Raw genomic sequence first — 26,986 nt, 5'->3', positions numbered from 1 at the left:
GTTCATTACCCTATCATACTTCTCAACAAATATGCATATGTTTATAAATTTATCTTATTTGTATTTGCCATAACTAGAACTAATTCAGCAAAAGAAGATAAATGTTACTGATTTTGACCACTAATTATTATTATTATTATTTTTTAAAAGTTTATTTATTTTAAGAGAGAAAGAGAGAGAGAGCGTGTGTCAGGGAGGGGCAGAGAGAGAGAGAGGGAGATGGAGAATCCCAAGCAAGCTTCATGCTGTCAGCACAGAGTCCAATGTGGGGCTTGAACTCACAACCATGAGATCACGACGTGAGCTGAAACCAAGAGTCAGACCCTCAACTGACTCACCCAGGCACCCTGATCACTAATCATTAAACATGAAAAGGAAAATATTTTTTCATAAAGAAATAGAAATGTATCTCTTAATGAGTTGCTTGGACCTCCCCATCCCTATAATTAGTTTATGTATTCATTGGGAGACATTTGTTGCTGGAATGAGACAGAGGTCTGCATCAATTTTATTCCTTTTTCTTTTTAAATAAAAACATTGAGAAAATTTATTCACATTACTAAGTAGATGGGTTAGTATCCAGAATACATAAAGAACATTTACAACTCAACATCAAAAAACAAATATTCCAATTAAAAAAAATGGGCAGAAGGTATGAACAGACATTTCTCCAAAGAAGACACATGGCCAACAGACACATGAAAAGATGTTCAATATCACTCATCATCAGGGAAATGCAAATCAAAGCCACAGTGAGATATCATCGCAACCTGTCAGAATGGCTAACATAAAACAAAACCAAAACAAAACAAAACAAAACAAAACACAACAAACAACAAGTGTTGGTGAGGATGTGGAAAGAAAGGAAACTTCATACACTGTTGGTGGGAATGCAAACTGGTGCAGCCACTGTGGAAGTCAGTACAGAGGTTCCTCAAAAAATTAAAAATAGAATTACCATATGATCCAGTAATCACACAACTGGGTATTTACTCAAAGAATATGAAACCACTAATTCAATAGGATATATGCACCCCTATGTTTATTGCAGCATAAATTCCAAAGCCAAATTATGGAAGCAGTCCAGTGTCCATCAATAGACGAATGGATAAAGAAGTGTATATAAATATAATGCAGCCATAAAAAAGAAAGAGATCTTGCCATTTGCAACATGGATGGATCTAGAGAGTATAATGCTAAGCAAAATAAGTCAGTCAGAGAAAGACAAATGCCATCTGATTTCACTCATATGTGGAATTTAAGAAACAACACAAAGGAAAAAAAAGACAAACCAAAAAAACCAGACTCTTAACTACAGACAGCAAACAGACGGTTAATGACGGGAGGACGGTGTAAGGAGGGAATGGGTGAAATAGGTGAAGATTAAGAGTACACTTGGCTTAATGAGCACTGAGTAATATATAGAATGGCTGAATCACTACATTGCATACCTGAAACTAATTTAACACTGTATATTAACTATACTGGAATTAAAATTTAAAAAATAAGTTCATGAGAATAGAAGATGTTTTGTCACAGCCAGTAAGTAGTAGTCAATTCTTTGAACTCATCTAGAGGCATATGCTAAAAATCACAGTGATCTCTCAGCAAAAAATTATTTTTAATGTTCTACTAGATGACAATGTTGAGTGTAAAAAACTGGAAGCCACCTGAATTGAAAGACTTTCTCAACATCGACAGCATTATTTCACTATTGTCCCTTGACGTTGTACTCTGTAGGCATTCCCATCTCAGGGCAAAGCATCATATTGAGATTAGGGATGAAGGGTGAGTGGTTTGTCTAAAACAGCAGAGAAAGAAAGAACTGAAAAATGGTAGAAGGATGATATTGACAAGGGAGGTGGGAGAGGAGAAACTGTATGTGAGGCACATTCTACAAATCAATTTTAGGCAAAAGTGTATGTGGAAGTTGAGGACCTGGAAGCTGATTCTGTTAAACTGTGAACCCATTGGAGATACTTTATGTACCTCCAGAGGAACATATATCCCAGTCTGTAGACATTTCTCAATGTATTTCAATGTATACTAACTCAATCTCTTCAAACAACTCTATGAGATATCTCCTATTATTTCCATTTTACAGACAAAGTTCAATAATTTGCCCAAGGTCATTTAGCTGGAAAATGAAGGAGTTAGCATTTGGACCTAGGCAGTTTTTAACAATTATACATTACTATTTCTCAGTAAATTTAAGAGCATGGCTCCAAGGAATCCTTTCAAATCTTGGTTCAATATGTTAGAACTGCCAGAGACGAACAGAAAATGAAAAACCTTGTGTGTTTCTTTAAGTAGAAGCACTGCAGTAAGAGTGTGCCGGAAAAACTTTGTTCAAGTCTTAAGTCTGACTCTTACCGGTTATATCATTTTGGCAAAGTACTCCATCTCCTTGAGCCTCAGTCCTCTCATTTGTAAAATGAGAATAACAATAATGATATGTATCTTCTGGGAAGGGTGTCATAACGTCCTGGTTTTCACAAGATAGTTTTTATTTATGGCTGTTGGTCCAACATAACAGTACCTCCTTTTACTCTCAAAGGTAAATGGACATTAAATCATAAGGCCACCTTTCTTATAGGGTTGTTTTGATTATTACTTACGATGTTGTGTATAAAGTATCTTGCCCAGTATCTGGATAATAAGCACTCAAATGTTAGCTATTACAATTAGGTATAAACATGTTTTATAAATTGTAAGGCATTATACAATTGTCATGATGACTATTATTTGCCTAGTCCTTTTAGCTTCTCCTATTTCATAATTGCCTTTCCCACTTAATTTTTATCTTCACGGCTGGGTAAAAAAGATAGTTAGGTATACAGTATTGTCAGCTTCTAGAGAAGCCTCTGGGAACTCTGAATGAGGTTTTTTGTTTTGTTTTGTTTTTCCTTTAAGATTTGCATGCTACACTAACCCAATCTGCATAAAGTAGAAGTCTAACCCAGTGACTCCCAACTGTTCACATCATGATGTACCAATTTTGCCTTATATACATTTTCTTTCCTTCACAGGGTCTAATGATGTTATACGCAGCTTTTCAGAAGGCTAAATTCTCCCATTTAAACCTTGGAAATTTGAGAATACTTTACTATTCTATCCATAACCTAGCTGCATTGAACTGTTTGGGAAGCATATCTTGTTAAGTAGCTTGGAAGATACAATAAGATGATCCCTTTTAATGACTACAGAGCCATTTAACTTCATGGCAGCATACCAAAGTGGTTAAGATCACAGGCTCTCACTCTGTCATGTAATAACTATGTGACCTTGGGGAGTTACTCAACCTTTCTGTGACTCAGTTCCCTCATCTGTAATATGGGGCTACTAAGTACCTACCTCATAAGGTTGTAAGGACTCAATGAGTTAATGTAATGCTAGATGCATAGTAAATATTCCATTAATGTTAGTTATTAAGAGGACCAATGTGCACTTGAGAATTTTTTTTGATTAACAAAGCAGAACTATAATATGCTGTACTTTTCAAAAAGTGGTTCTGTCTCTTACTAAACCAAATTGATCTTTTATTTATGAGAAATATCTTTGCATAACATAGTCTTTAGGTTGCAAACATCTTTGTTGTTTTTATTATTAATCATCTAAAATGATTATTATTTAAAAGACTAATTTCTACTTACAGATTTAGAAGGTGGAGGATTCAGACAATTATTCTTGGCTTTTAGGTAAGGCCTGTGAAAGACAAAATAAGATTAATTCTTAGTCCAGAAGGATCAGCAAGGCTTGGGAAGTATAGTAATTAAAATTTATTATGATTATGGGGCGTCTGGGTGGCTCAGTCGGTTAAGCGTCCGACTTCGGCTCAGGTCATGATCTCATGGTCCGTGAGTTCAAGCCTCGCGTCGGGCTCTGTGCTAACAGCTCAGAGCCTGGAGCCTGCTTCGGATTCTGTGTCTCCCTCTCTCTCTGACCCTCCCCTGTTCATGCTCTGTCTCTCTGTCTCAAAAATAAACATTAAAAAAAATTTTTTTTTTAAATTTATTATGATTAGAATTTTAAATCATTGGAATTTCTGTAGATAGTAAAATATTTCAAAATTATATCCAATAGTCTCATTATCCCTTCGTTAGTCCCACTATTCTATTCCTCAGACCACACCACTCTTACCCATGTTTTGGTAATCATTTTCAGAGATGTCCCACGCATAAATATAGCATTCTAACTAGATTAATGAAATGTAGGTGTTTTCTTCATATTTGCATAGTCTTGTTCATTCGAACTACAATCCTTGAACAAGTGCAATGTGCCAGGCACTAGAGATACAATGTCAAATAAGGTAATTAACAGTTTCTTTAAAAAGTTTAAGTGTCTTCAGATAATGAATATTCAGAAGTGAAAAAAGAGATACAACTAAAAAAACAGGAGCACATATGAAATCTAGCCAGTGAGACAGAAAATGTAAAAAGGCATAGGAAAATAGAGGAGAATTTAGAATGATTCAATCTGCATGGATCAAAAATAATTCACACTAACAAGGACTTTGATCATGACTTGCTGTTAGTTTCCCCCATCTTGAACATAAACCCTGGAGATGCAGGGACCTCTTTGTTTTGTTAAGCACCAGATCTCCAGAACCAAGAGTGACTGATACATTACAGGTATTAAATAAGTATTTGTTGAATAAATGAATCAGATTTATTTAATCGAGGAAACAGAGTTAAAACCCCAAAGTAAAAGGAAACTAAAATATAGAGTCCAAGCTAGCTTTGTAAAGATTCATTTCCAAATAAAAATTTAGCAACACGCCACGGGGAGAATATATCAATGCTAAGCAAGAGGGACTAGTAACACCACTACAGTAGCAAGATGTTGACAAAAGACAAAAGTGAACAGTCCTATTCTGTCCACCTCAAGAGTAAGTGCTAAGAGAATGACCACAGAGGTCAGGCTGGAGGATGCTGGCGTGCAGCTATGGAGGACTGATTATAACTGGCTCTCCTGCTTTAGCAAGGAACAACAGAACCACGGTCACGCAACTCTTCGACCTTTTTTAGCCTTCATGAGAACCACTTTCCCAGGGGGGAAAAAAAAAGCAAGGACAGGGACAGAAAAAGTATTGTAGGTAATACTGTGGACCTTCTCCTCTTCCCTTTAGAGACTGCCACAATAATAGTGCTTTAGTCTTGCCAGTGTACTAGATACTGGCCAGGGTTTTTGTCATGTCTGGACCAACATACCCTTTCCTGAGTTATCATAGGATCTCAGTGCAGTCTGAGTAGACCACACACAAAAGGGCAATGTTTTGAAAGGCTTTAAATTGCTATGAGCAACCAGGGCAACAAAACTTGCATAACTGGGTGAGACACACTCACTTGGTGTTTTGGCACTTCAGTTTTCCCTTGGCTGCTAGGTACTCCTGGAGCTTTCTCTGCCGCTCTTCTGCAAAACAGGCAAGCCAACAACAACAGAACTTTAGCTGGAGATTTTAACCAGGTCATCTATCTTCTAAAAGATGGTACTTTTCTATAGTGCTTTTGGCTTTGGATCATATATGATAAAGTCTCTAGTCCCATAAGTTTGCCTCTAAGTTAATGTCCACATCAACAACATCATTTGTATGCTGCGTCCTACACTGAGCTCTTCACACTTACATTGCTTTCTTTAATCCGCACAACAATTTTCTTAGGTATTTTACAGTCTGAAATCTAAAGAGGGTAAATGATATGCCCAAAGTTACCCAGCCAGTATGTAGCAAAGCTAGGATCTGAAACTAGGTTTATCCAGTGTCAGAGCCCTTGCTCACGGCCACTGTTCCAGCTACAAAATATTATGCTTTACATGAAGAAATCTATTACTGGCTCACCTGAGCTGGTGAACCAGGCTTGGTCTTATTAATTATGTTTTTTCTGACAGGGATGATGAATTTTGCCCACAAACCCTTACGTGGTTTCCTTTGGGCCTCAGGCCAAAATAGGCCAGGTTAGGGGGGTTCATGGAAAACATCGATTGTATGGCTGACTTTCTAATAAGCAAGGCATTTGTGAGGGGATGAAAATTCAGTATTTCTGTCTTGAAGAAGTTTCAATGTAGTATGGGGATAAAATAAACACAACAATAATTACAATGTAAGGCAAAAACTAGGTACCATAAGAAAGCGTCAAAGAAAGAATTATGGGATTTCAGAGGCAGGGACTGAGTGAGGGGAATAGGTGGTTGGAAAAGGCTAAAATTTAATAATGGCAAAAAGAAGGGGTGCCTGGGTGGCTCAGTTGTTTAAGTTTCCAACTTGGGCTCAGGTCATGCATGATCTCAAGGCTTGCGGGTTTGGGCTGGTGTTGGGCTCTGTGCTGACAGCTCAGAGCCTGGAGCCTGCCTCGGATTCTGTGTCTCCCTCCCCTGCTCACACTATCTTTCTCTCCTTCAAAAATAAATAAACGTTAAAAAGAAATTTAAAAAAATAATGGCAAAAAAAGGCTATAAGGGTGCAAAATTACTCTTAATTTGATCTAAACTGCAGTGCTGTGTGTTTTGATATCTGGCTCTGATGACTCCCTAGGAGACAGCTTTGAGAATTAAGCATTTTACGCCATGCCAGGCAGTGTAGAGAGCAGGGACTGACAGACGAGGTTGGAAACCCAGCTCTGTGACTTCTAGCAAGTTAGCAAACCTTGCTGCCTCTGGACCTATAAAAATGGAGACAGAAATGCCCAACTTTAAAAGAGCTATTATGTAAAGCACCTAGGTCAGTGCCCAGGACCTAGCAGACAGTCAATAGGTATTATTACTGAAACTATCAAAACACTGTCTGCACTGGGGAGCAGGTGGTGTCTGAGTAGTATTTGGAAAGATAGCTAAGGCCTCTAGGTACATTTAAGAGATCAGGGAACCCAGGACCCTCAGCTCTCAGTGCAAATTTAACCATCAACTCCCAGTGCCTCCTGTTAGGGTCAGACCCAGCCTCTTGGTAGCTGTCAAAGCTCAGGACGCAGCACAGAGGACCACGCCCAGGCTCTGGATCCAAATCTGGATCGCGGCAGGAGCGGTTGGCTTCCTTCTGGAAGTGCGACCCGGGAAAGGGGCCTCAGGTTCTCTACCTAAACGAGGTGACAATGACATCTCCTTGCAGAGCTGCTACAGGAATTACTGGCAAGATGCCTCTGAGGCATCTGGCCCCGCATCCCCTCTCCTCTAGCCCCGGCCAGATGTCTCACCCTGGGCCAGGGCCTGGGCTCCCGTCAGCTCTCCCTGGACTGGAAACACCCAAGCGGAGACCGAGGCAGACAGGCGAGTGTTTCCATCCGCGAAAATAACTCACTTGGTGGCCTCCTTTCTTCCCCGCCCTTGCTTGAGCGCCTGGGAGACGCGAGGGTACACGGTCATACTCACCGGCAGCTGCGGACGGTCGAGGTGGCACCATGACTCCTCCGCGACAGTTTTTCTTCAAAACCCGCGCCTGGAGCTACGGCTGGAACACAGCGCGTCCGCTCGCTCTCATTGGCTCCCGTGGGTTTGAAACCCGCCAGTCGGAAGCAGGGGAGGGCGGGACAAAAGGAAATAGACGCCTTGCGGTTGGCTCTTCCCTTTGATTGGAAGAACGTGCAGCTCCCGGGGCATAAAAGACGGCTGGTGGGACCTGCGACACACTGGCTGGTCCTTTCGGAGGAGTGGTGGGAGGGGCGGTTGTGGAGTCAGTCACGGAAACCTGCTTGGCCCGCGTAGACAGGACCGCCCTACTCCTCTCAGACCCTAAGGTTCACAGGAGCTCTGAAAAAACAAGGTAAACCCCAAATCTGATGAATTCGGGGGTCCACACCAGTATATTAGCTCTACGTGTGAAAGTTCTCATGCATTTAAAAGCCCTAAGTTCTTAGTACTGCAGGGTGGCTGCTGTTTTTAACTGGTAAAATATCCGTCACAGAAGTTACCATTTTAACCCTTTTTAAGTGTACAGTCCGATGGCATTAAGTACATTCACAATGTTGTACAACCCTCACCACCGTCCACGTCCTGAAGTTGGTCATCCTCCCAAATAGAAGCACAATACCCATGAAATGGGAACTCCCCCTTGCCTCCTCCCCTCAGGCCCTGGCAAGTACCATTTCACTGTCTATGTGATTCTGGTTACTCTAGGAACCCCATTTAAGTGGAATCGTCCGGTACTTGTGTTTCTGTGGCTTATTTCACTTAGCATTAAATCCTCAAGGTTCATCCATGTCGTAGCATGTGGAAGAATTCCTCCCCAAATTCTTTCCTTTCTAAGGCTGGATAATATTCCATTGTATGCGTTGGGTGTACCAAGTTTCGTTTATCCATTCATCTGTGGGTTGCTTCCACCCCTTAGCTGTTGTGAATATCGCTGCTATGAACATGGGGGTGCAGCTGCCTGTGGAAATTTCTGCTTTCACTTCTCTGGGGGAAGCAATATTGTTGGATTATATGGTAATTCTATTTTTAACTTTGGGGGAAGCGCCATACCGCTTTCAAGGTGGCTGCTTTTTATTATATATTTTTTATTTGACCTCATCAGCTGGGTATATGCCTAACCGAGAAAGGGATGAGGGGGGCAGGCCCAGTCTTCCTGAGGCATTAGACATACCTCATTCTTCTTATTTCAGCCCTAAAACATTTTCCTTCAAAGCCTGCCCCCTGTTTTGACTATTCCCTGGTTTCATGAAGCAACCTGGGGAATGTTTCTGACATTCTGCATGTCAGGGTTCCTCTTTCCTGGATGCTGGTGAAATGTTCTGGGCCAGCTATGGGTAAAGAGAGACAGCTATGTCTGGGCCCCTGTTTGCCATGTTTGCTTCACCGGTTGGGTACTCAGCTGGGCATGAAGCGATTGCAGCAGTTCTTTGACCACAAATGGGGAGTTTAGCAGGGAGCCATACTGGGGTTCCTGGATTTATGCATTTTGACATTTATATTACCTGTATACAAATATGCTTAAAATAGGACACCTATCAATTATTTTAGTGAAAATTCTGGACTCTTTGTCTAGGACCATGAGTCCACCTAATGGTTAACTCTAGCAGCTGGGCAGGAGCGTTTGTGGTTAATGAGTAAGAAAGGGGCTCCTGTTATCTTGACTGATCTCTACTCAGGGCTAGAGTATCCTACAGATCCCATGTAGGTATTGCATCTTTGCAGGAACCCTGCTGGTGTCAGGGAGCCACCTTATGTTATTGGAAAGCCCTGATTATTATGAAACTTTCTTTAAAATGGGCTCAGGGGGCGCCTGAGTGGCTCAGTTGGTTAAGCGTCCGACTCTTGATTTGGGCTCAGGTCCTGATCTCATGGTTTGTGAGTTTGAGCCCTGTGTCAGGCTCTGTGCTGAGAGGGCAGAGCCTGCTTGGGATTCTCTCTCTCCCTCTCTCTGCCGCTCCCCTGCTTGTGTGCTCTCTCTCTCTCAAAATAAAGAAATATTAAAAAAATATAATTATAAAATGAGCTCAAGTAAGCCTCTTGCTCATCGGTCCTAGTTCTTTGGAGCAACATAGGCCAGTTCTGCACCCTTTTCTACATTCTTTGGATAGTTGAGGGAATATTCGGTGGAACACAAAGTGTGGAAAGAAAGCTAAATAGGTTTAGCAATTTTCAACTTATCAGGCAACATATCCACTGTAGTTCTCCTTGTGGCTTTAATGGCTTCTCATTGCTCTCACACTAAAGTCCTACAAGCTCCCGAAGGGCCTGGCCTTTGTCTACTTCTTCAGTTTCAATTCATACTGCTCTCTCCTTGCTCACTGTAGTTTGGTCACACTGCTTTTTTCCCCTTCGTTTCCTTTCCATATTTTCCTGTCTGGGAGCTGAACTCTTCCTCCCATTTTCCCCTGGTTTCTTCTTATTACTGTTACCATAACAGCTTTGTTGGGATATTCACATACCGTATGATTCATCCACTTAGAGTATACAATTCAATTTTAGAACATTTTCATCCCCCCCTAAAGAAGCCCCATAACAATTAGCAGTCACTCTCCATCATTCTTCCCTCTTCCTAGTCCCTGGAAAGTGCTAGTCTACTTCTTATCTCTATAGATTTGCCTGTTCTGGACATTTCATATGCATGGAATTATACAGTATCTGGTCTATGATAGGCTTCTTTCACTTAGTGTAATATTTTAAAGGTTCATCCATGTTGTAGCATGTGTCAGTACTTCATTCTTTTTTATGACTGGATAACATTCCACTGTATGAATAATATACCACTTTTCGGCTATTAAGAATAATGCTGCTGCGGGGCACCTGGGTGGCTCAGTCCGTTAAGTGTCCGACTCGGGCTCAGGTCTTGATCTTGTGGCTCATGGGTTCGAGTTCCACATTGGAATCTGCTGTGAGCGAAGAGCCTGCTTTGGGTCCTCTTGTCTCTGCCTCTCCCCTGCTCTCTCTCTCTCTCTCTTTCAAAAATAAGTAAACATAAAAAAAAAAGAGTAATGCTGCTATGAACATCCATGTTTATATTGTGGACATATATTTTCAATACTCTTGGGTATATGCCTTAGCAGTGCAATTACTAGGTCATATGGTACCTCTATGTTTAACCATTTGAGGGACTGCCAGACTTGTTTTCCAAAAGCAGCTGCACCATTTTACATTCCCACAAGCAGTGTATAAGGGTTCCAGTTTCTTCACATCCTAACTAACTAGTTATTGTCCATCTGTTTGATTGTAACCATCCTAGTGGATGTGAAGTGGCATCTTATTGTGGTTTTTATTTGTATTTCCCTGATGGCTTATTGATGTTGAACATCTTTTCATGTGCTTATTGGCCTTTTGTAGATCTTCTTTGGAGAAATGTCTGTTTAGATCTTTGTGCATTTTTCAGTTGGGTCATTTGTCTTTTTATTATCTTTTAGTTAACTCTTTATCATCCTTTAGTCTCAGGCAAGACATACCTTTTTCAAGGAAGTTTTCCTGAGTTTCCCTTGGTAATTAGCTTGATTATTTGTTTATCTTTCTCCCTGCTAGTGTGTAAGTTTTATGAGAGCAGACCATTATAGCTATTGTGCCTGGCACCAAATAGGAACTAAATAATTATCTATTGAATGAATAGAGCTTTCTCCCTTTAAAGACTTTCAATACAGGGGTGCCTGGCTGGTTCAGTTGGTAGGGCATGTGACCCTTGATCTTGGGGTAATGAGTTTGAGCCCCATGTTGGGGGTAGAGATTACTTAAAAAGGAAAGACTTTCAGTATAGTAACCATACTATGTAGAAGTAGCTGGGGGAACGGGGAGGGAGGCAAGAAATTTATCCACAAGAAAGATAAATGACCTTATAGAACAATTTCAAATAAGTGAACATGTCAAGGCCAGGGTTGAGAGAGGGTACCAAAAATAAGATACTTGGCTTGCACAAAGGAAGAAATGGAATAGGGATACTTTTTCCTTTTGTAAATGAAAAATAAAACTAGCCTTTTTATTAAGGCATAATTTGCATATACCAAAATACATTTTATGTATAGTTCATGTTTTTAAATCATACATACTGAGATAAATGAAATAGAAAAACTATTAGCTAGGCTTACTGAAAGAGAGAGAGAGAGAGAGAGAGAGAGAGAGGACTCAAATAAATGAAAATGTAAGTGAAGAGGAGGGGCTCCTTGGTGGCTCAATCAGTTAAGCGTCTGACTCTTGATTTTGGCTCAGGTCATGATCTTATCATTGTGAGATTGAGCCCCCTGTCAGGGTCTGTGCTGGGCATGGAGCCTGCTTATGATTCTCTCTCTCTCCCTCTGTCCACCCCCTGCCCCCTTTGCATGTTCTCTTTCTCTCAAAAAAAAAAAATTATTAAGAAGTGAAGAGGAGACATTACAACTGATACGGCAGAAAAACAAAAGAACAATTACATGCCAATAAATTGAGCAACTAAGAGAAATGGATAGATTCCTAGAAAATAGACAATATATCAAGACTGAATCATGAAGAAATAGAAATTCTGAACAGATCAATTCCTAGTGAGGAGATTAAATCAATTATTAAATCCGCCTCCCCCCTGCCCAACACCAAAAAAAAAAAGAAAAAAGTCTAAGACCAGATGGCTTCACTGGTGAATTCTACCAAACATTTAAAGAAGAATTAATACCAATCCTTCTCAGACTCTTCTGGAAGATACAAGAGGATGGAACACTTCCAAACTCATTTTATGAGGCCAGCATTCCCCTGATATCAAAACCAGACAAGGGCACTAGAAGAAAATAAAATTACAGGCCAATATCCCTGATGAACATAGATGCAAAAATCCTCGACAAAATATTAGCAAACTGATTTCAACAGTACATTAAAAGGATCATAAGCCATGATCAAGTAGGATTTATTCCAGGGATGCAAGGATGGTTCAACATCTTCAAATAAACTAATGTGATATACCACAGTAACAAAAAGAAGTATAAAACTCATATGATCATCTCGATAGATGCAGAAAAAGCATTTGACAAACTTCAATATCCATTCATGCTAAAAAATCTCAACAAACTGGGTATAGAAGTGTATCTCAACATAATAAATGACAAGCCCAAATCATACAAGTATAACATCATACTCAGTGGTGAAAAGCTGAAAGCGTTCCCTCTAAGATCAGGAACAAGACAAGGATGCCCACTCTCATTTTTATTCAACATAGTATCAGAAGCCCTAGCCAGAACAATGAAGCATAAATAAAAGGCATCCATGTCACAAAGGAAGAAATAAAATGGTCTCTATTTGCAGATGACATGATATTATATATAGAAAACTCTAAAGACTCTACCAAGAAAACTGTTAGAAACAATAGATGAATTCAGTAAATTTACAGCATAAAAATCAATATACATAAATCATTTGCATTTCTATATACTAACAATGAACTATCAGAAAGATAAATTAAGAAAACAGTTCCATTTACAATAGCATCAATGGGGTACCTGGGTGACTCAGTTGGTTAAGTGTCCAACTTTTGATTTTGGGTCAGATCATGTTATCACAATTTGTGAGTGTGAGCCTTGTGTTGGGCTCTGTGCTGACAGTGCAGAGCCTGCTTGGGATTGTCTGTCTCCCTCTCTCTTTGCCCTTACTCTGATATCTCTTCCTCTCTCAAAAAGAATAAATGAACCCTTAAAAAAATTTTTTTTAATGTTTATTCATTTTTCAAGAGACAGAGAGAAACAGAGCATGAGCAGGGGAGGGGCAGAGAGAGAAGGAGACACAGAACCCGAAGCAGGATCCAGGCTCTGAGCTGTAAGCACAGAGCCCGATGCGGGGCTTGAACCCATGAACCATGAGATCATGAACTGAGCCAAAGTTGGATGCTCAACTGAATGAGCCACCCAGGCACCCCAATAATCCCCCGCTTTTTTTCTTTTAAAAAGAGTAAAATAGGAATAAATTTAATGAAGGCGGTGAAAGATCTGTACACTGAAAACTGTAAGACATTGATAAAAGAAATTGAAGAAGACACAAATAAGTAGAAAGATATCCCATATTCATAGATTGGAAGAATTAATATTGTAAAGTTTCACATTTTCATTTCAGACTACAATACAAAGCTATAGTAATCAAAACAGTATGGTAGTGGTATAAAAACATATAGACCAATACAAAAAAACTGAGAACCCAGAAATAAACCCATACATATATGGCCAATTACTTTTTGAGAAAGGAGCCAAGAATATACAATGGGGAAAGGACAGTCTTTTTAATACCTGGTGTTGGGAAACTAGACCCCTATCCTATGCCATAAATGAAAATCAACTCAAAATGAATTAAATACTTAAATTTAAGACCTGTAACTGTAACACTCCTAAAAGAAAACAGGAAAACAGGAAGTTAAGTTCTTTGGCATCAGTGTTGGAAATAACTTTTTGGATATGGCACTAAAGCAGAGGCAGCAAAAGCAAAAATAAACAAGTGAGACTACATCAAACTAAAACTGCACAGCTAAAGAAACCATCAATAAAATGAAAAGGCAGCTGACAGAATGGGAGGAAATATTTGTGAACCATCTACCTGATAAAGGGTTGATATTTAAAATATATAGAGCACATACAACTCAATAGCAAAAAACCAAACATTCCAATTAAATGGGCAGAGCAACTGAATAGACACTTTTCCAAAGAAGATATACATATGGTGAACAGAACGTGAAAAGATGCTCAACATCACCAATCATCAGGGAAATGCAAATCAAAACCACAAAGAGACATCAACCTCACAGCTGTTAGCATGGCTGTCATCAAAAAGACAAGAGAGGGGCATCTGGGTGGCTCGTTCGTTAGGCATCTGTTGATTTTGGCTCAGGTCATGGTCTCACAGTTCTGTAAGATCAAGCTCTGTGCTGACAGCACTCAGCCTGCTTGGGATTCTCTCTCTCCCTCTCTCTCTACCCCTCCCTCTCCCTCTGCCCCCCTCCTGCTTGCGTCCTCCCCTCTCAGATAGTGAAAAATAAACATTAAAAAAAAAAGACAAGAGAAAGCAAGAGGTTGGCAAGGATATGGAGAAAAGGGAACTCTTGTGCCATGCTGTTGGGAATATAAATTGCTTCAGCTGCTATAGAAACCCGTATAGAGGTTCCTCAAAAAACTAAAAATAAAACTACCGTGTGATCCAGGACTTCCATTTCTAGGTAAAAAGCTAAAGGAAATGAAACAAGATATCAAAGAGATAATCTGCACTTTCATATTTATTGCAGCATTATTTACAATAGCCAGGATATGGAAACAACCGAAATGTCCATCAATGGATAAAGGAAACATTTTATATAATGCGGTGTATATAAATTGATGTATACCTTTCCATAATTATTTAAATACAGATTGTAGGTATTTTAAATGAAAATAGGATCACACTGTGAAAATGTTCATAACCTATTGTTTATACTCCGCAATATACTATAAACAAAAATCTCACCAAATGTCACAAATGTCTGTTACAAATGTCACAAAGCTAAGAGGAAGAGCCAGTATATTAAAAAAATTAGAATCTGGAACAATCTAGAAAGAACAAGCTAAATTAACAAGAATAATTTTAACAGGGATACATTTAAAGTTTTGAATTTAGGTTGAGGACCTATAGGTATGAATTGCCTACAAACACTGAATCAACAATGTCACTTGCTTTCCAACAGCTAATGTCAATTTCTAACAAAACCATGATATCTAAAATAGGAAGGACAAGATCCCACTTACAGGCTGTGTTAGTCTGAGCCACCCATGCGCCCTGGGAATATTATCATTCTAAGTACCATTTGTGCATAGTGGCAAGCTAACAAAGGGGAGAGAAAAACCATAAAACTTGGTTTGGTTTTATAAAGTAACACTAATTAGGGTTATTTATGTGAAGTTTTATCATTTGTTCCTAATTACCATGCATTAAAATAATGATTAAGACAGTAAATAATTGTGTCAGACTTATGTTTTTGTAAGTTTTATTCAATTATGATTTATAATAATGGATCAGTCCTTATTTTTGATAGAAATTTAACACTATAGTTTGATCACAACTTGTAGAACCTTGTTGAAGGAACATTGCTTACATTCCGGAAAAGAAAGTTTAGATTAACAGTTGTCTCGTGGTCACCAAAGTTAAGTTTATCCCTCTTTAGCTAGTAGGACTTGATAGCAGGTGAAATTGAATGACACAAGCATGCTAAGCAAGTTTAAAAGTAGAGGATTGAAAGATTGTCAATGATCAGCACAAGATATTAATATAAATTTATTATCATAATTATAGAGCTTCCAGGTACTACAAAAAGCAAGACTTAGACCAAAGTGCCTTAGTGTGAATAAATAAAACTATTTAGCCTGAAAAACATTCTTTACTGTTGTTAAGGATGATCAGTCATACTCCAAGAATACAAATAATTGCCATAAATAAAATAACATGTTATAATTATCTTAAAAATATATTCATAAATATATATGTACATAAATAATAAATACTTTACACTTGACTTCTTGAGGCTCAAAATTTTCATTCAAAAAGCATTTTACTAAACTGATCTCATTGATTGGCATAAAATACTGTTGAGGCAGGAAAGGTATAAGTATCACCCCCTCCATTTTGAAGATAACCAAACTAAGTCCCAGAAACTTATAGTATTTGATTAAGGGTCCATCAGCAATTTAAAGGCAAGCAGTTGGAATGAAATCCTGGGCAAATGGCTTCTCATTCCAACTGCTGTGTGGGTATTTCTTATGCCTCACTTACTTAACCCATATGTAATATGGGTAGAGTCTTTTTGGTAGCCATATCAAGTAGCCCTAGTTCTCCCAAGATTGTTATGAAGAAGAATAATTAAATTGATTGGTGGTTTGCAAAGTATAGGGTGTTCTTTTTTTTTTTTTTTTTTTTAATTTACATCCAAATTAGTTAGCATATAGTGCAACAATGATTTCAGGAGTAGATTCCTTAGTGCCCCTTACCCATTTAGCCCATCCCCCTTCCCACAACCCCTCCAGTAACCCTCTGTTTGTTCTCCATATTTATGAGTCTCTTCTGTTTTGTCCCCCTCCCTGTTTTTATATTCTTTTTGTTTCCCTTCCCTTATGTTCATCTGTTTTGTCTCTTAAAGTCCTCATATGAGTGAAGGCAAAAATGTTTGTCCTTCTCTGACTGACTAATTTCACTTAGCATAATACCCTCCAGTTCCATCCACGTAGTTGCAAATGGCAAGGTTTCATTTTTTTTGATTGCCAAATAATACTCCATTGTATATATATACACCACATTTTCTTTATCCATTCATCCATCGATGGACATTTGGGCTCTTTCCATACGTTGGCTATTGTCGATAGTGCTGCTATAAACATGGGGATGCATGTGTCCCTTTGAAACAGCACACCTGTATCCCTTGGATAAATGCCTAGTAGTGCAGTTGCTGGGTCGTAGGGTAGTTCTATTTTTAGTTTTTTGAGGACCCTCCATACTGTTTCCAGAGTGGCTGCACCAGATTGCATTCCCACCAACAATGCAAAAGAGATCCTCTTTCCCCGCATCCTCGCCAACATCTGTCGTTGCCTGAGTTGTTCATGTTAGCCATTCTGACTGGTGTCAGGTGGTATCTCATGGTGGTTTTGATTTGTATTTCAAGTATAGGGTATTCTTTAAATAACAAACAACGTTATATGTTGATGTTGGTTCCATTAGAGCTTGCTCACTCTCTTACAAAGAGAGTAAACATTCATTTAGAATTACAAAGGCTCAGCACATGCTCATCAAGTGACTAAGAGTAAAAGATTTGACTCCTCCATGTACATAGTACATATGGACTGTAAACACTTCACAAGTAAGTAGACTCCAGAGTCAAGACTGGGTTTCCAGTATCTGAAAGTCAGTGACAGAGGGTAGCCCTCTTGCCATGTGCACCAGTTTTTCTTCCCGTGTGGCAATGAACAACTTTGGATGGGCAACTGATTTGAAGTAGTTCTTACTGCCATGACGTTCCCAGAAGAAGAGAAGGTTGGTCTCATCTCTGATGGTTTTGGGTGTCTCAGGCATCTCCTGTAATTAGGAGAACAGAGATATGTTAGAAAACAAGATTCTAGACAAAGAACTGAAGTGCAATCCCTTGACATTTGGCCTTTGTAAGAAATATAGCACTTTAGGACTGTGACTCTGTAATGTGATGATATAGGTTCTTCACTCATTTGTTCATTCAGCAAGCATCTATTACATGCCTGTTAGATGTATGGCCAGTCTACACCATATACACACTTAATAGCTAACTTCCTTAAGTAACTGGAGAGAAATCCAAATTATTCATGAGGATTGCCAATGACAGTCGTGTCTTACTGTTTCCTGGAAGGTAGGGTAGAACATTGTTCTTGTCCTGCCTTCAACATAAGCATAAGGCATTTTGCATAAAATCTGAGCACTAGCAATTCTGAGACCTCTAAACATTTTGACCTCTAAGTGTGCTGATCATATCTTTGGGAAAATAATTTATTATTAGAGATGTTTATCTCCATATTTAAGCTAACAATTAAAAGTTTAAAAAACCCAAAACACACACACACACACACACACACACACACACACACACACACACACATTTCCAAGTGTAACAGCAACTAACTCCATGACAATTGCGATCTCTTTAGACTGTACTATTCTTGCGAGTATGAATAGAATCTAATAATACTTTCATGGAAAAGTAAAATTCAAATTTCAACTTGATATGCTTCTTCTGTGCTCTTTTTAATCTAAAGCAACCGATTATATTGGGGCACCTGGGTGGCTCAGTCAGTTAAGCGTCCGACTTCAGCTCAGGTCACGATCTCACCGACCTTGAGTTCGAGCCCCGCGTCGGGTTCTGGGCTGATGGCTCGGAGACTGGAGCCTGCTTCCGGTTCTGTGTCTCCCTCTCTATCTGCCCCTCCCCCATTCATGCTTTGTCTCTCTCTGTCTCAAAAATAAATAAAACATTAAAAAAAAAATAAAGCAACCGATTATCCTTTTGAGGTTTCCTTGGGGTTTTCAATGCCAACAAGGAATTTATTTCCCAAACCCATTCCTCTCCTACTTTTTCCCCATCTAAGTAAATGTATTTTCTCTCCTACCTCCTGTTGCTTCTATCTCTGAAACATAACCGTTTCTGTCTACTTCTTTTTATCTGCCTCACCACCCCCAGTTCCATGATTGTTATTATTACCTCCTATTTGAGCTTTGTGCTTTCTTCATTGCCTTCTTGGTGATCTATTCTCTAGTTTAGAAAATATAAGTGAGGTCGGGACACTTCCCTATTTGAAACCTTTTAATGACTTTTCATTGTACCTCAAATGAAACCCAAATGCAAGGCTCCACAAACACTAGCCTCCGCTTATCTTTCCTCCTTCTCACAGTGCCTCAGTTCTACAATGTTCCTTCTGGTCTCTGAAGGTGGCCTTTAAACTCTTGAAGGTATAGAGCCCAGATGCACTCAGATCCCTCTGTTTAGAATGCCCATGTTTACCTGCCCCCTTGCAAGGCATGCTCCTATCAGATCTCACAGGGAGCTCTGCTCTTGCCTCCCTATGTAAAGAGTACTCTCCCATTTTTCTCTATCTCAGCACCCTTTTCATTTGCTTTACAGCATCTTTTACTTTTTGCTGTTTTTTTGGCTTGTCTACTGTCTGTGTCCCCCAGAAGACCAACTTCTATAAGGCTAGGGATTTTGGCTCACCACGGTCTACGTAGCTGTTGGCACTATGTTTGAAAAATAGAAGGCTCTCAATAAATGATGCCTGTTGAATGAATTCATGAAGGAAGATACTGCCCTCGTCTGTAGATATCATTTTTACCTCACTTAACCCACGTGGAGAAATACATGCACCCACAAAAATCCTGGTTGGAGTTGGGGGTTTGCATTATACATTTACTAAATAAGAGTCACCTCTTATCAGTGGAGAAAACATCTAAAGGCTATCGTGGGTGTGTGTGTGTCTGTATGCTTGAGGGAAAGGTGGTAGTGGAGATGGGGCTGGGATGAGGGATAATGCTGGCACCCATGAAGAGAGAGAGGCAATAGAGTCAAAGGCCAGGGTTTCAGTCTTGGCTCCCAGATTTTTGCTTGTGCCCAATGGCAGGTGATTCATACTGTCTGCTCCTAGTTGGCTTTTTTGAGTTTCTTAGAAGCAGGCCCCATTGTCCTAAGGCCTACCATCATATAGCTCAGATGGTAGAGTTCAAGATGGATAGAATAAATGGATGCCCTGGGATGGGAAGTGACTAGGATCAGGTAGGGTAAGGAAAAAGAAGGAAGAAGGTAATTTCCCTTTTATTCACTCTTGCCATTTTTACCTTCTCATAAGGCCTGCGTAGAAGCGCCTCTGGGGATAGGTGAGAAGTAGCAGGTAGGGGCAGGTGGACAGGTGGAAACTGTGGTAGGAAGAGAAGAGGACTGTGCCACCGTGCTAGGGGTGTCTGTCTATTGGAATCAGTCACAAACATATGGGATGTAAATGGAGGTCAATTGGAGACTGAGGACGACTGACCTTTAGCAATACAGGCTCATCTTCATTTTGAGCACTCACAAACAGTCGAGTTTTTGAGATTCTGAGAGTCACAGGAAGTTTAGAATCTTCTTTTGATGTATAAGCCCCCATGTCAAATTTCACTGGCAAAGAAAAAAGCCAAAAAAGAAAGTAAATCCATTGTACTTGAATAAAATCCCATGTTATGTAAATTGTGTGTGTGTGTGTATGTGTGTGTGTGTGTGTGTGTGTGTGTGTGTGTGTGTGTGTGTGTGTAGTTAGGTCCCCAACTCTGATGTAAACACCAGAATGAAATTCCATAGATCTTTGTATCCTTCACAATGTCTGCCGCTTTTACTGGACAGGTAAATACTTGGTTGATGTCTTCAGAATTTTCTATGTTGAATGAATGCTTGGGGGCTATTTGTTGAATCTCTTGTAATTACATTAGAGGGACAAGACCCTTCAACTTGTGAGCCCATGAGTTCATTATAACCTAAAGTGGAGGGGTTTGAGGAAGCTGATACGATCATGTTACTAGTGCTAGTGAAAAGTAGTTGTTTTCCTCAGAGAACAGTGCTTAATAAGAGTTGGATAATTATTCACCCCTAGGAACCTAAGAGTTCCTTTTTTGGGATATGCTCCAAAGAAATAACCTCCTAGGGAAAAATTATATATACAATAATCTTTGCAATAGAATTACTTGGAGCAAACCTAAGGGACCAGCATAGCAACATGATTGAATATTCCAGTGCCATTAAAATGGCAAATATATATACTATTTCAATATGTGGGAAGATTACATGAGATAATATTAAGTAGGAAAATAGAACACAAAATAATTTGTAAATGTCTGAGTGGAAAGTATGTTTTCTGAAGTATGTCCAATTAGAAGGAGCCCCGTTTGTTTATTGCCAAGTAGCCCGTGTGGAGCTCTGAAAATAATTTTGTATGCCGATGACATGTCCTGAAGCTAAAATATGTACAACATGGAAATTGGATTTGTGTGGCTAAGTTTCTTGGACACTAAGTTTCATCCTCCCCAAAATATTCCCAGCTTATTGGATGTTTCGCTTCACAGTTATGTTATCAGAGATGATGACTCTTTTTAGTTGGTGCTTATTTCTCAGTTTGATCAGCAGGCTTTCTAATGGAGAGTGATTGCCCCTCATTGGCTTCTGGGTAACTGTGGGTAAGTCATTTCATATTTCTGGGAGTCAGTTTCCTTATCTTTAAAACTGAGGAGAAGACTATCTAAGAGATACTACATCAGAAAGCTTACTACTCAGTGCCCACTTACCTGCATCATCCAGATTCTGTAATGCAGCGGCTGCGAGGTATTTTCCCCCTGCTTTTCGAATTACACTTTGACTGAGGTTGTCATTCAGGATGAATTGGGATTTGATGATCTTCTGATAGTTGTATTTTTCACTGCTATAGAAGTTGGGTGCTACTGATCTGGGCTTCATGATTTCTAAAACCATTATCACAAGCTCAGATTGATGTCTTTGTACAAACACAGATGATATTTCTACTCTAATACAAGCATCAAAAGTAGCTATGGAAGAGACATTAAGAATATTCCAATCCAGATGAAGAAACAGAGAGAAGTGAAGCCACCCAGTCAGCGGAGTTGGTTCTAGGATTATCTTTGTGATTACTTATTTCTTTTTAAACTTCAACTCCTTAGGCAGTGTTTTTTTTTAAAAAGAGATCATTTGTGAAGTATTTTCATTTTGGTTGTTTGGAGGTTTCTAAGAAACCAGGAAGACTGCTAACATTCACCATCTATATTTTTCAAATGAATATACTCTGAGAAAAAATGAATATGTTAAGAATTCTATGTCACTGGACATGCAGGTCTAAATGTCTACCCCCCTTTCTGAATAGTGGATATATCAGTAGCTTCACAAATCCTCATGGCTCTGAGTAAGTTTACATCTAGTAATCTATTCCAAGGAAATAAATAGTGATAAAAACAAAGATTTACTGGGGCTTCTGGGTGGCTTAGTCAGTTAAGCATCCAACTGTTTCGGCTCAGGTTATTATTTCATGGTTCATGAGTTTGAGCCCCATGTCGGGTTCTGTGCTGACAGCACAGAGCCCGCTTGGGATTCTCTCTTTCTCCCTCTCTCTGCCCCTCCCCTGCTCTCTCTCTCTCCAAATAAATAAGTAAACTTTTTTAAAAAAAGTAAAAAAAAAAATGACGATTTATCGATATGGATGTTCATTGTTATATTACTTATAATGTTGAAAAATTGGTACTCTAGAATGCCCTTGATATATTGCTAAGTGAAAAAAGCTGGATATAAAATTGTATATGATATAATCCTAATAATTGTTCATATGTGTGTATGTACCTAGGAGAGACTTTAAGGAACATACCATAGTGGTGGCAGTGGTAAACTCTTAGCATGAACTATTTTTATTTTCTGTTTTACATTTTCTTGTATCTTCCAGTTTTCTGGCTGAATGTGTATTAGGGTTTACCTGTTATCTTAAAAAGCTATTATCTGAAAAATATTGGGCTGATGTTTCATGTAGAGGTTTGTATAGTAGACGCGTGGGAGAATAGTCCTAAGTGTTATAATCAGAACTGAATTTGGTTTAAAGCTCTCCCGCTTACACACTGTGTGACTTACCTAACTGAGCTTAGTTTCCTCATCTGTCAAACGAGAATGTAAGATTGTCATAAAGTGTAGAGATAATGCAGCCATTAATCAATTAGCAGTATTGGTAGTATTAACAAAGGTAGTAGTAAGTAGGAGGAATAGGAGTAGGGGTAATGGCAATACCTAACATTTAGTGGGTATTTCCATGCCAGGCATTATTCTAGTCCAGCAGCTTGCAAGTATTGACTCATTTAATTTTAACAAGTAGGGACTCTGATCATCTCCATTTTACAGTAGAGGAAACTGAAGCACAGAAAGGTTAAGTGACTTGCCCAATGGGGGCAGAGTTATTATCTGGAGGAATGTAGCTTGTAAATAGTCACCTACTAACAGTATATGACAGCTTTCTGCCATAAGGATAAAAGCTACATGACCTTTATCTATAAGCCCATGAGGAAGTATTCTATAGACTCAGACCACTGCTGCTCCCTCCCTACTGGAGAAGGATGAAAGTATCTTCTCCTTCCTTGTAGTTACCAGACTAATGCCTGGTTGCCCTCTTGTTACTGATTCTAGGTTTTATTTTCTCCTGTGCTCTGTTGTCTCCAGGTTCTTAAAAATGGAAAACAAAGATATTATTTGCACTTGACTTCTTACCTTCTTCTACTTCGTTTGCAATGGCTTCCAGGTCATCAGCAGTGAGGAATTGATTTAAACTCAACCGCCTCTTCTTCAGAATCTTCCCATTGGCTACCACCATCACTACACTCTCCTTGAGGGTAAGCTGGGATGTCTTGGAGGTTTCAGAAGTACTCGGAGACATAAATTTATCTGTACAGTCCTCATGAAGTGGGTCATAGCTTGCATCATAGAAGGATTTCTATGAGGAAGGAACATGGAAACTGAGGGGCTGCATATGGTCATAGGATGAGATCCCTTTCAGTAGAAGTTGTATTCAGTAGACTTGGTGGAAGGGTCTCTATTTCATCAGTCTTCTCCCCGCTTCCCTCTCTTCTTCCCTCCCTCCCCAAACTCTCCTCTTTTTCTACCTCCCTCCCACCTTTCCCTAGGAAAGTCTGTTGAGAATGGACAGTGCCATCAACTGTCAGTGTAGAGAGGCAGTTGATCTCACTTAGGAGGGAGAGTTGCAGGTCTCTGAACCTCTAGTAAGGGTGAAACCAAAACATCGAGGATTCAAGTTATTGCTGTTTTGTTCTGGTAGAAAAAATACTGCATAAGAATGGCAATCCTGTGAGCCATCTGGGTGGCTCAGCTGGTTAAGCCTCCAGCTCTTGGTTTTGACTCAGGTCGTGATCTCATAGTTCACGGTACTCTGGAATGCCCTTGATGTATTGCTAGTGAAAAAAGCTGAATATAAAATTATATATGATATAATCCTAATAATTGTTCTTATGTGTGTATGTACCTAGAAGAGACTTTAAGGAACATACCATAGTGGTGGCAGTGGTTAACTCTTAGTATGATCTATTTTTATTTTCTGGGATGGTTTCTCTCTCTCTCTGCTCCTCCCCTGCTCTCTCTCTCTCTGTCTCTCTCTCTCACACACACAAAACAAAAATAAATAAACTTAAAAAAAAAGAATAGCAATCCCATAAGAATTACATCATTTTCTTACCTGATTCAGAGTGAGATGGTCAACTTCAGAATTGTATTCTTCATTTTCACTGCCAAACAAGATAATGAGAATGTAATTCTGTGTTTTACATCACTGCAGTCACCAGGCAATGTATTTTAATGACCACATTAGCTTTGGGTAACAGACACCTGGTCATTACTGTCATCTAAGAAAATTAAGGACTTCTATACATTTACGTACATGTATACAGTAATTTGTGACTCACTAATTTGGAATTAGTAATCATCGGGACAGGCCTTGAACTTTGTCTATAAAAATGGGCCTTGGCTAACAAATTGAAGAGTTCTAGTTGAATTTCAGGGAAAAATGTTAACCTCCTCAAAAAAGAAATGCTTTCGAGGCACCTTATTTTAATTTTAGCCAAATAGGTCATGTGTTACACATTGCTTTCATGTGTTCACTAAAATAAATTTAATAGTTTATACTTGGGAACTAGTATAGCAACATTTTGATAGCCTAGTTTGTGTTAGTGTATATTAACAGGTAATGGGAATACCATGTTTGTTTAAAGTATTCTTTAAATTTTATTCACTTACCCTACTCTTATGTCTGAATGAGGTTAGACTGTGTATGTGCATTCACATGCTAAAATTGCTGTTTAGCCATTGCCTGTTCCAGATTGAGATCCAGAAGTTTTCCTGAGAATGGTTTTTCTCTCTGGCAGTCCATGAAAACCCAATACTGTATCAGAGCATGTGAACTTGACTGAGGCTGTGTCTAAGTAGATGTTGAAATTCACTAAGACACAGCAGACTGTAAAAATAGTTTTTCTGAAAAGGTGGCCTCCCTGTTAGTGCCATCTTAGTTTAACATGTGGGGTACCTACTGTTTCTGGATCTTCACTGAACCTGCCCTGACTTCAGCAGTAGGACACATCTCTATACTTTTGCCAGTCGGGCTCCATGCTACTTACTGTTAACTCTGAGGTGGATTCTCATGTACCTGGATCCCTTCATTAAATCATAAGAGATAGAATTGATTTCCTACCTGTAACAGTTCTTCAGGTCTTCAAAGAGGTCAGGAACTTTGGCCATCTTGACTTCTGCAACAGAGAATACCAGTGGCCGTCAGCCTAGCAGCCACTGAACCAAATGCCAGAAAAGGGAGCCACCTGTGCTTTGTGCTTCTTGAGAAACCTAATGAATGACTTAGCCCACAGTCAGCATTTTCCCCATTCTTCTTTTCACTCCCTTGAGTTATTTGCAAACGTATCTGCCTCCTCTACTGGATTATTAACTTCTTTTAGAAACTTGGTAGTTTTATGTGCCCAACCCAATACACTGTACACAGTAGGCATTCAATGAAAACTTGGATAAATTAAAGAAAAACCCCCCACAAGAATGAGGTATTTGCCTTGCATAGATGCAAGAGAGAGAGTTGGAAATTTCCAGTTTTCTCCTAATAGTTTGGTAGTCCAGATTCCCTCCAAAGGAAGGCTCAGCTGTTCTCACCAGTGCCCTCATATGAAGCCAATTCCCTCAGTTCCCCATCAACAGGAAGAATTCTTCTCTGAAATCTGACTGTGATTCTAACTCACACACCAAACCAAGGAAGAAAGGAAGGAAGAGGCTTAATCTTCAGAGAAGGCGGTTTGAGAGACAACAGCCAAGAAGAAAAGCAAACTATATTTTAAAAGTCAAAGATGTGATAAGGACAATACCTTTGCTGATTCAAGCGCCAATGAAATGACTCCCTCTCTGCCTGGAGACTTGGCCCTTGTCAGGCTTCTTGGCCTTTTGTCTTCTTGAAGTAGGCGTGGTCTGTGTGCGTCACCCGGGGAATTTACAGGGAAGAATTGTTTTGTATGTTTTTTATGTTCCTTTAACGGGAAACTGGCCAAAATACTGACACACTGCGTACTTGGTAGTAGTGTTGCTTGTAGAGATTCCGGGAGTTTCTAACTTGGTTTAAGTTAGAGAAGTTTCATTTATTGAACTAATTCAATGAAACTAATAAGTTTCATTTATTTATTGCTTTGTTCTGAACAGTTGTAAGCATGCGGTCTTAGAAAAAGGGAAGAAGGGCAGGAAATGTAAAAACGTACGGTGGGGAGGAGGGGAGAACTCCTAAAATCAGACTTCTAGATGGCTGGAGTTGGAAAGGAGCTTGGGAGCTGTGGCTTGTGTTTTAGCTAAATTTGTTTTTTTGTACCTCAGGGCTGAGTATGAATTGATGGAATGCTTGGCAGCCTCTGGCAGATGAGGGTTGGCTCTGAGAGAAGATGATCTGTCTCTTCTGGAGAGGGAGGTTTGGTTGAATAGGCATAAATCATTCTCAGTGTCAGGAGACAGCCTCCTGGTTGGGGCAGGGTAGGGGAGAGAAAAATGATACCCACAGAAGTCTTAATCTTCTTACTCCTCTGAATACCGTTAACCCATTTCCTACCAAAGTGACAGCTTTAGGAGAGAACTCTCTGCACTGGCCATGTTATAGCAAAGTGCCCCTCCATCAGGGCCCAAAGAGAAGTTTGATCTTTTCTAGAATTAACCTAAGGAGTGTGACTCAGGAAATATGGGCAAGGCCCCGGCCAAAAGCTGGTGGCTGGATTTGAGAATGGAGGTTGAGGGAAGGGGAGGGGACTCAGCTACGACACTACATCAGTGTTGCCTGGCTGTTATTATCAAAGACTTTTCGGGTATCCTGAGACTGGCCCGGTTCAGGTGATAGAACACCACATTCTTGGCAGATAAATGTTGAAGGTATCCTGGTTGGAGCTTAAGCCATGTAAGTTTTGTTTTATTTTGTTTTGTTTTGTTTTTTAAACGTTTATTTATTTTTGAGACAGAGAGAGACAGAGCACGAACAGGGGAGGGTCAGAGAGAGAG

The 26,986-nt window shown here is 39.6% G+C and overlaps 2 protein-coding genes and 1 long non-coding RNA gene across 5 annotated transcripts in view; 1 reads left to right on the top strand and 2 right to left on the bottom strand.

Annotated features, from left to right (window-relative positions):
• Window positions 1-7,684, bottom strand: part of CKAP2L (cytoskeleton associated protein 2 like) — a 17,231-nt gene extending 9,547 nt beyond the window's left edge. Inside the window, exons 1-4 of one of the 2 annotated variants that reach the window (XM_042981989.1) lie at window positions 7,360-7,684; window positions 5,346-5,412; window positions 3,654-3,705; window positions 1,676-1,801 (exon numbers count right to left, since the gene is read on the bottom strand). In XM_042981989.1, coding sequence (XP_042837923.1) covers window positions 1,712-1,801; window positions 3,654-3,705; window positions 5,346-5,412; window positions 7,360-7,390 — 240 coding nt within the window. In that variant the 5' untranslated portion in view covers window positions 7,391-7,684 and the 3' untranslated portion in view covers window positions 1,676-1,711. Of the gene's footprint in view, window positions 1-1,675; window positions 1,802-3,653; window positions 3,706-5,345; window positions 5,413-7,359 lie in introns of those variants that run through there. The other variant, XM_042981988.1, reaches the window with a different exon arrangement.
• On the top strand, window positions 7,659-26,986 carry LOC122237379. The gene is made up of 3 exons (XR_006215881.1): window positions 7,659-7,750; window positions 23,114-23,283; window positions 26,947-26,986. It is a non-coding gene; the product is annotated as an uncharacterized LOC122237379 (long non-coding RNA).
• Window positions 17,030-25,949, bottom strand: IL1A (interleukin 1 alpha). 2 transcript variants are annotated; one of them, XM_007082338.3, is made up of 7 exons: window positions 25,822-25,949; window positions 25,149-25,203; window positions 24,141-24,189; window positions 23,162-23,384; window positions 21,193-21,366; window positions 19,914-20,035; window positions 17,030-17,442 (listed from the first exon to the last, which is right to left on the bottom strand). In XM_007082338.3, exons 2-7 carry the CDS (start codon window positions 25,193-25,195, stop codon window positions 17,245-17,247), a joined length of 813 nt encoding a protein of 270 aa, XP_007082400.1. In that variant the 5' UTR covers window positions 25,196-25,203; window positions 25,822-25,949; the 3' UTR covers window positions 17,030-17,244. The 2 variants fall into 2 exon arrangements, with proteins under 2 accessions (XP_007082400.1, XP_015393102.1); XM_015537616.2 differs by lacking the exon at window positions 21,193-21,366.

The sequence above is a fragment of the Panthera tigris genome, chromosome A3 (genome assembly GCF_018350195.1).
Source record: "Panthera tigris isolate Pti1 chromosome A3, P.tigris_Pti1_mat1.1, whole genome shotgun sequence".
NCBI lineage: Eukaryota > Metazoa > Chordata > Mammalia > Carnivora > Felidae > Panthera > Panthera tigris.
Note: the sequence above shows the minus strand (reverse complement) of the source record. Positions and strands in the feature narration are given on the sequence as shown.